General features: G+C 36.3%; 3 protein-coding genes across 12 annotated transcripts in view; all 3 read right to left on the bottom strand.

Annotated features, from left to right (window-relative positions):
- LOC127963298 (E3 ubiquitin-protein ligase TRIM33) overlaps positions 1-7233 on the bottom strand; it is a 27259-nt gene extending 20026 nt beyond the window's left edge. The window contains exons 1-2 of one of the 4 annotated variants that reach the window (XM_052563125.1): positions 6593-7233; positions 1617-1735 (exon numbers count right to left, since the gene is read on the bottom strand). In XM_052563125.1, coding sequence (XP_052419085.1) covers positions 1617-1735; positions 6593-7139 — 666 coding nt within the window. In that variant the 5' untranslated portion in view covers positions 7140-7233. The remainder of the gene's footprint in view (positions 1-1616; positions 1736-6592) is intronic. The other 3 variants (XM_052563123.1, XM_052563126.1, XM_052563124.1) reach the window with 3 other exon arrangements.
- Positions 1-10136, bottom strand: part of LOC127963306 (mitogen-activated protein kinase 13) — a 259971-nt gene that overhangs the window by 53754 nt on the left and 196081 nt on the right. The gene's annotated exons all lie outside the window — the stretch shown is intronic.
- Positions 1-10136, bottom strand: part of LOC127963297 (bromodomain and PHD finger-containing protein 3) — a 234857-nt gene that overhangs the window by 42644 nt on the left and 182077 nt on the right. The window lies entirely within an intron of this gene.

Raw genomic sequence — 10136 nt, 5'->3', positions numbered from 1 at the left:
GCCTACATCGCACATCCTGCGATGTGACAATCGTGGATTCGTACATCGCGATATAGATGCTTAAACGACACATCGTGCAGCCCTAGAAGCGGTAACACTAACTCTAACCATGGTGTGGTAAAAAATAAAAAACTTAAAATCACAATTATAACCAGTAGACAGCAGCAGAGGAGCACTTATTGGCTTATTAGTCATTCACTTCTACTTTTTCCTCTATATTTAAAAATTATAAAATCACTATTATAAAAATATCAAATTATCAAGAAATCTGATTTTGTTCAGAATTTTACACTTTTTTTTGTAAGTAAGAAAAGTCATAAAGTGCCTTGAAAAACAAACTTTTCTTTAATTTCCCCACTAAATCCCACTTTATCACTGAAGTTGGTCACTTCCATATACCAGAATAATGGTATATTTAATAAGATTGGACAATACATTTTCTAAATAAAATTTTTATTTTGCACCTGTTACTGTTGTTAATAAAAGTACATTTTGCATGCATCTTAACTCAAGCTTAGTGCTATACAGTCAAATCTGTATAAACAATAAACAAAAGAATAATAAACAAGAAAGTAAGACGTAATATTATTAGTAACTGCACTTATCAATGCAAAACAATAGTAATTTTATGATTAAATAATCTAGATTTGAATACTGCCGCACACACCCCGCAGTGCTACCACATCTGCTCCTTGTGACACCATCTGTAGAACTCTCAAATGTTAGTTTGGATCCCTGGGGTAATAAGGTATTTTGACGTCATACACTGATCAGTCTGCTTAAAGGTGAACACAGAGAATATGAGAATAGATTTACACTTTGAATTAGGTAGTTGGTCATCGATGACAATCAATAGGTAGAAAATGCCCTTTATTTTGTATGCACTAATAAATGCTGCTGCCTGCCAACTACAATCACCATTAAAAAAAAGTTGTTCCATATTGTTTTTTATATAGTCATAAATCTCTGTAATCGCAAATATTCTTGAAATATTGTGATATAATTTTAAGGCTATATCGCCCACCACTATAGCCCCTTTCACACTGCCATTCCGGCAAATACACAGGTAAAGTGTTCCTGCAATTGTTCCCGTGTCGCTAGATTTTGCACTTTCACACTGCCAGTGATTACCCGGGATATGTGCGTGCTTTCACACACAACCCGTAAAGATCCCGTAACGACACGTGACATCAGGGCGTGACGTGTAATGTACGAGTCGAAAACGTTAGGCACGTTATACTTTCACTGAAGCAAGCGAACGATCTTGGTGTCAGCGCGGAAAGTAAGGAACTAACTGATCTCTGCTTCATTAGAGTTTGCACATATCTTTTCGACCGCGAACGTTGATCTTCCTTCAAAAAAGCTGGTAAAAGAGTTGCGCAATAACGTGCATCATCACTTTGACACGGCATTAGATCTGGCTTTTGTTCACACAGCACTCGTCCCAGGTTGAACCCGGCAATGTAACTAGGTCCCCGACCCGGGTTCAATGCCGGAATCAATCCCGGGACGTGGTTGCTTTCACACAGAAGGCGACCCGGCAATATGCCGGGTCCGACGTGCAGTGTAAAAGGGCTGTATGTTACACTCTACAATACCACAGGGCTGATACTGACCTGTGTAGAGTTCTCCACTGATGTGCTTGTGGCCTCCGAAGTGTCCTTGACAAAGTAATTGTCCACCATGTCAATCTGTTTGTACTCCTGATGGCACACCGTGCAACGCATTACGTTCACTGCACAAAAACATGAAAAAGGAACAAAGAAAAACAACACAGAGTTAGAAAAGTCTGGAAACAAACAGAAGAGTGCTTCATCTTTGTATACTATATAGGAGAGTCATGCAACTATTTTTAAACAGTCCTCATTTGAATCCCTAGACAAAAACTGATATTACAGGAAACCAAAGGAAAAAAATTAAATTAAATTAAATTAAATTAAATTAAATTAAATTAAATTAAATTAAATTAAATTAAATTAAATTAAAAACAATGACTTCAGAAATCTGTTCTGTTTCAGGTTCTGTTCTTGATATAATGTATATATTTTTATTGTGGGTTTTCTGAATGAATAGTTTACTTTTTTGGCGTTCGGGAGGTCCTGGTTTCACGTTCACCTGACGTCAGGTCAGATCCATTTATTTAAGGCCAGTTCTGGCATTTGTAAATAACTAAACAGAGTGCAATAGAATGAAACTACTTGGACTAGGAGAGTAGCTGACCATCAAGACACATCTCTAATTGCTACAGAAAAGCTTTTACAATGAGAAAAAAAATCATGACAAAACAACAGGAAAGAAAAAAGAAAAGATCTTTAGTGGTGATCAGGAATGTGACTGGACTGACCAATCAACAGATAAACTGATGACTTCTTTCTGGCACAATGTATAAACTTTTTTTTTTAACAACCGGAGATTAAAAGATACAAATTCAAAGGCTTCAAGAGGTTTTTCCTCTAATGAATACACACACATGCATAAACCTTCCTATAGGGAACGCTGAATTTTTTACTGAGATTGCATAAGACAGTAATGCCGTCTTCTTATGCATTTAAAATCCAAAAAGGTATTTTGATTTATTAATAATTCATAAGATTTTATTATCCATTATTGCCATCTGCTGCAATAACTAAGAGTCAGCTCTTTGTGGCAGTCTTGCAGCAGCATTTCACCACAAATAATGATCTATTCATAAAACTAATTTAATTCTATCCTAATTTAATTTGAAAACATTGAGTGATTGGAAACGCACCTCCCCCATCCATCACATGCAACACCCCCCACCTCTTTTCCATGACAGCCCATCAATCCCCCCACAAAGCTACAGATAGAACCAGTCCAAACCGGTTTGAGCCAGTCTGCACTGGCTCATACAGCTTTCAGCCGGTTTCCCCTAAGCACCCAGCTGCAAAACCCCTCTGATGATTGGCTGGTGAGCGCAGCTGGAGACACTGCACTGAAACACAGTGTAACTCACAGCTGAGTTACTCTGTACTGATATTAACTGGAGGCAGTGGAGCATTGCCTGAGGCACATTTATTCATATGCAGAGCACTGGAATGCAATTAAATTGCCTTATTACTTTAAAACCAAGGGTGATGAACCACTCTCTTTAATATTAGGATACACTTAAATTATGTTTGAGCTCAAAATAGGTGATTGTTACTGATTTGTTAAGATTCAATAGCAAAATTCACAACATTTATATGATAGCACTAACAAACTAGAGCACATTTAGAAAATTTTGGTTTTAAATTTCATAAACATGCTGTACATTACTGACAAAAATAGGTTGCTGGTGTTTATATTTCTTTGGAAGGATTTATTTGCTCTGGACATCAAGGAAAGTCTCCATGAAGTGTCTGAAAGCAAAGCAAACAGCTACAGTCAGGCTGAGAATAACAGTTTGACAACTGTAGTTGGACGACATGCTTGAGTACAACAAAGTGCTTGTTAAGATTCTACAAACAGCAAAGTGTGTGTCACGCAGTTTCTTCACTCAGTTACTGTGATGAGTCACGCTGGTAAACTCTGAGTTACCTTCCTCCTGAACTTTAATTAAACGTCTACGGCAAGCCCAAAACAAACCTGGCAAGTGAACCATCAATTACTGATCCCAAAAAAATTACAAGTAAACCACCAAATAATATAGCTCAAGTTTAGGGAATCATTTATACACACACACAAGAAAAAATTAAAAAGAGTATTAAGGAATGATGACTGTCCTGAAATTCATAAGCAAATGTTGATCATCCACTTAAGACTATCAAATTAAATATTATGAGTTGATAGTTTATTTTTCACCCTTGTTGTCAATGTTTCAGAAATTAACCGTTTAAAACCACGACTTCCTTCAATAAAAAATAATAATTATATGATGGTAACAGGGTTGTTTAAAAAAATATATATCTTAATTGCAGATTTATACTATTCAAATCTCTATTCTAGTTCTATTCCATCTATTTGCTTTAATTTTTAAGAAACAAAAAACATGACCTACTAACACTAGCATTCTCTATTATTTTTATCATAGCTCCTTGTTTTCTTTTTAATAACTGTAATAACTTGACACTATAACACTAGCTCTATCTATTCTATCTACTTTATTTTTTTATTTATAAGAAAAATATATTTTTTTAATTAAATTACATTCACAAAATTAATTACATAAAAATATTTATTTAAACATTTTCCATTCAATAACTTTGTTAACAGGACTGAAAGAATGAGATTGATGAACTTTTAACAATTTGAATTAAAAAAAAAAGAACTAAAAAGCCTGTATAAATTACTTGTTTTTGCCTATTAAAATTAGTTAATAAATAAAAACAATCAATTGAATATACATTATACCAGAGTATTTCCAAAATCTTTTTAGACATTAGCGGTTTCTATTCAAAGATTCAAATTTAACTTATGTGCAAAACTGGAATAATCGCATAAAACAATTGTGAATAAAGCACTGTTTCCATTCAACGCATCAAAGAGAACAAAATCATCACTTCCTGATAAACTGGCACGAAGTATCACCAAGAAAAGTACGAGAAGCCCCTAAATACAATCAATTTCATATGATTGTATATGTATTTAAATTTAATGTCTGTAATAGATTCAAATGTAATGTGACACCCAGTGTAGCCTATTCAATTAAAGCAAACAAAATCCTACGAATACAAAAATATCATTTTTGTACAAATTTGTTCAATACACTGAACCTGCCCTTAATTTGAATACTTCTGGTCAATGGAATGAACTTTTCAATATGTGATACACTGACAAAATATTCTGCAGTGTAATATGCACTGATCCAATATGATCATATTGTTCTGACTGCATTTAATAAAAACAGTGAAGAGACTGCTTAGTGAAGTGAAGAGGTTTATCAGTGATCCCTTACATGGGCGAATAAACAAACAAAATATGAAAACGGCTTAACATGCAGCAGCTAATGCAGAGTTCATCTATTATTAACTACAGTGCATGGCACTAACTTATTATAAGAAACGCAAGCATAATGAATAATACACTGCACTCAGGAGTCAACAGAAAAGCAAGTGCTTGACCAAAATGTCATGCTGATCATTTCATACCTCCACTACACCAATAATGACACAAAGTGATAATGCTCCAACAAACCACACTAAAACTAAGCCATGCATCACAAATCAACAACACCACAGCATTGCTTCTAGCCTCATTTACAAGCAAAAACGCAGCATTTGTGGATGACACAGTGTGCATTGTCAAAGAAAACCATTGTTAATGAATGACAACATGAGTTCAGGTCACAGGCCATGACCCCTGCATTATCACATCCTCAGTTACCTCGTGTGTTAACCACATTAGGTGGCTCTTATGGCACAAATATACTGACAGCACCAAATCTGATCATCATCACACAGACAATGACATGTCAAAACATCAGGGCCATTTGTCTCATAAACCAGCAACTGTCTGAGATTGTCCACTGAGAAAAGATCAAATCTGGTTGCTGCATATCACTCAGATTGACACCTGTCGCATCATTTGACTAACCGTGCATGAGGCCGCAACATCATAGCATCCAATTTAAAGCAAACTAATCGACTTTAGAAAAGGCTGATTATTTTGAAAGGTTAGTTAATTGGAGAGTCTTTCATTAAAATGTAATGGTTGGTTAGTGCAGGGGTTTTCAGACTGCTTGCCTGTGTCAAGTCAATTTTATTAGTATACTGCTTTAAACAATGTACAGCATTTCAAAGCAGTCTTACAGAAAATCATGACATTAACATTTACAACATCTTGCTTTATAGTCGCATTTAGCAGATTTAGAGCTGGGGAATTATTATAGTTTGCATTTTGTGATGATATAAAAAAATCAACCAGTTAAGATTTGCATTATAGCAAGTATTGCTTTATGTAAGCGTACTGCATGTAAAGTTGAATATGCAAATATTTAACTTTATATATACAGCTGTGCAATTCCATATCTCCAATATTGCTTTATGCAAACCTATAGAACTATTGCAACAATACAAATCGTGACAAAGAATTAATCAGTAGTACATTGCAAGAATGTAAAAAATACAACAGGGTTTAACCAAATTAGGCTTAATAGATTAAAATAAATACCGTAATGCAAAGAATTAATGAATAGCTAGCTACCTAACGGTACAGTATTCTGGTGAGTGTAGAGAAAAAATAATTGTTACTTAATAGAAATTAAAAATGTTCCAAATAATATTTATTTATTGCAATCCTGTTGATTATACAGTGTAAACTGAATCTTTCGCTATTTGCACTTATTGTAAATAACAGATCGCTAAGAAAATACTGCTATTTTTATTTAGTGTAAAGAAAATCTATCGCTGCTATTTAATGCTATTTTAACGCATTTATCACTATTTACACTTTATATAATAAAAATAAAAATATATGGCTGTCTTTCAAATTTTAGGATAGTGACCCTCTGCGCATATTTGGGAGTCGGAGGCATCTAAAAGATTGAAACCAACTGGGTTACAGCATCCATAGGCACACACACACAGAATAGTCGGGGAAAGAACTAGAATAGGAGACAGCACTGGCGAAGCTAACTTCCCTTTTCCTAACTTACCAATACGAGTGTCCTGTCCATGGGGCCCTTGCACCGGGACAGTGATCTTTCGCTCCGGCTGCGGGATGCACTTGAGGCAGAAGGAGTGCAGGCAGGGCAGGAGCTTGGGTTCACAGTCGCGGTTCTGGAGACTCTGTTTACACACAGCGCACGTATCCAGGAGGTTTATCGGGGCGGCAGGGGTTGAAGAGGAGGAGGTTGAGGATGCTGGTGGAGGAGGCGACATCTCGTTAATGAGAGCGGGTGATGCTCCAGCAGCGGTGCTTTCCGCTGAGGAGGAGGAGGAAGCCGGCGGCGGTGGCTCGGTGCTCTCGGTGTTTGGGGTCTCGTCTGTAGCTCCGCCGCCGCCGCTGCTGGATGTCGTCAGCGCTGGGGGAACTGTCTCTTGAGAATTGAGCTCGTCTGTTCCTTCCTTCGGCTCCGAGGCGATTAAAATCACCGCCTCTGGGTCCTTTGAGCCGCCGTCTCCATTATCTTCTGTTCCAGAAGCCCCTACCTCCATATTCGCGGAGCTCTCCGTACAATCTTGGCCTTTGTTGCCCGCCATCTTTGCTCCTCTTTGAACCGCCTGACGTTCGACGCACTCAGAAAACCTGATGGGTGTGACGTCATGCCGTCGCTCTCATGTTCGTCAAAGAGAAATACAGAGTATTTCTGTATTTAATCTGTAATCTGAGTAATCTTTATTTGGCATCTTGTGAATGTCTTTTTATTTTAGTTTTTGATGCCTGTTTTTTCAGTAACGTTATTTACATGTTCTCAATAAAAAAAAAAAAATTAAAAAATGTTTTTTTTTTTTACTTTTTTTTTTAAGTAGGCTACGTATATTGTAAATTATAAAATTAATTAAACATCATAACGATATATTTGGCGTTAAATAAATCAACATCCGTAAATTAACATTTAATTGCAATACAATCTTTTTTTATTCTTTAAATTTAAATTTTAAAGCTACAATTTCTTCCATTAATGGTCTGCAAATTATCAGACTTTTGATAATCAAAAGCGTCACACAAACCTATTATAATAAATGCCACACTTATATTCATTAGCTGATGTTTCTCTTTCACTGCTCTTTTGCGAAAGTAAGATGTTTGAGGGCGAATTGCGTCTATTTTTGTGCATGTTAAAGCTGCACTCATTAATAAGGTTTACACATAAATAACTGAATACTACTTTCGATAAAATGTTTAGTACTCGATGATTCACGTGACCAAATAAACGCTCTTCTATGATCATGATGTCGTGGCCACGAGATATTAATTTGTGGGAACGTCATATTATGTCGTGTCCACGAGATCATTTTGTCAAGATAACGACTTGTGTCGTGGCCTCGAGATGCTATGTTGAGGGAACAACATCCATTTATCGTGGCCACTGACTTCTTATGTTGAGGGAATAACATGTTTTTCTCGTGGCCACGAGTTTAATGCGTAAACAAACCTGCGTGACCATAGCAACCCGGGATTATCAGAGATGGATTCATTCATATTTCAATTTGAATCACGAAATTATTACATTATTTTTTACATATAAAATTTATGCATTTACATTATGACATTTTATTTTAATGTCGAGCATTTACAGTACGCTACTATTTACAAAAGTATTCAGAATGTTAAGTAAAGAGGTCGAAATTGAAGCAAAAAAAAATAATAATATAAACGAAAAAAAAAACAATAATAATAGGCTAATAATAATAATAATGTACACATATTATGGGGAAAAGACCATCAGTTAATGGACTTACAAGACTGTAGGATGGATAAGAAAAAGGATAAAAAAGTTTTTATATTTTATTATGCACTTTATGTAATATTTATTTATGATAAACTTAATTTGAATGCTGACAATCGCATGTAATACAGCCCAGTAGCCAAAGCATATGGTTAATATAATAATTACTTAATTCAAGATAAAATATGAATGAATCCATCTCTGATAATCCTGGATTGCTATGGTCACGCAGGTTTGTTTACGCATTAAACTTGTGGCCACGAAAAAAAAAAACCTTGTTCCATCCATAGACATATAAATACCTAGACGCCTCATTGGCCGCTTTGAGCCGTTGCCGCGATGCGTCAACGCGTCCGCCATGTTAGTGAGGACAAGACTGCCTTAAAACAAATGAAAGTAACCGTGGGAGCTGCGGTTTTTACTGAATAAAAACACGATAACGTTCACATTTATCAACCGATTTCAGAGGTTTGTGATCTACGTGCAGTTAAAAAAGACTTTGCCTCCAGTTATTTTGTTAGGTTTGGAAAATTATGAATTGAAAGCTCGCATTTGTCTCACTTGTTGATTTCGTTGATTTTTTCGGTTTACAAATCTATATAACTGTAACATATTCATGTAATGTAATTTGACTGTACCTTGGAGATTGAAAATGTTTCTTTTTGAGACCCCAGCCCAAATTCAACTGCAGGGAGAGGAAGATTAGATATAAATCATGATCTGCAAGATTAACGTTAACCACAAGAGGCATCGGAGCGAGTTCGCAAAACATTTGATTCAGATCGGGACTCCGAATCGCGTTTCACGAATCATTTGATCTGGGCTTCGGAGCGAGTTCACAAAAAATGATTCAGATCGCGACTCCGAAACGCGTTTCGCGAATGATTGGGGCTTCGGAGCGAGTTCGCAAGATATTTGATTCAGATCGGGACTCCGAATCACGTTTCGCGAACCATTTGATCGGAGCTTCGGAGTTCGCAAAACATTTGATTCAGATCGGGACTCCGAAGCGCGTTTCACGAATCATTTGATCTGGGCATCGGAGCGAGTTCACAAAACATTTGATTCAGATCGGGACTCCGAAGCCCGTTTCGCGAATCATTTGATCTGGGCTTCGGAGCAAGCTTGCAAAACATTTGATTCAGATCGGGACTCCGAAGCACGTTTCGCGAATCATTTGATTGGGGCTTCGGAGCGAGTTCACAAGACATTTGATTCAGATCGCTACTCCGAAACGCGTTTCGTGAATCATTTGATTGGGGCTTCTGAGCGAGTTTGCAAAATATTTGATTCAGATCTGGACTCCGAATCGCGTTTCGCGATTCATTTGTTCGGGGCTTCGGAGTTCGCAAAACATTTGATTCAGATCGGGACTCCGAAGCGCGTTTCGCGAATCATTTGAGATCAGGTCTTTCGAGCGGATTTGCAAAGCATTTAATTCTATCATGTAGGTTACTAGATCAAGTTTTAATAAAGAGAAAAGAGGTTTAGAGGCAAATGTTTGTTAATAGCCTGTAAGTAATCCCTCAATCCATAGCATCAGTAACTTTATTATTTAGTAAGGGAAAATTTAAACAAAATAGGATGAGTTTCAATTTTTATTTTATTTATGTAGCAATGGTCATCTTAACCTCTGTCCAGTGTTCAGGGTATTTCAGGACCCTAAATTAAATTCTAATTCATCTAAATGAAATGACACTTAATGACTTTACCAAAAACAGCAGTTGGGATGTCTGATTGTATATAAGTGTAATAAAATCACTCAGAATGTTCATATAGTGCTTTTGTTTAAAATTGTAATTTTAAA

This window comes from Carassius gibelio, chromosome B8 (genome assembly GCF_023724105.1).
Source record: "Carassius gibelio isolate Cgi1373 ecotype wild population from Czech Republic chromosome B8, carGib1.2-hapl.c, whole genome shotgun sequence".
Lineage (NCBI taxonomy): Eukaryota > Metazoa > Chordata > Actinopteri > Cypriniformes > Cyprinidae > Carassius > Carassius gibelio.
This window is presented reverse-complemented; position numbering and strand designations above follow the sequence as displayed.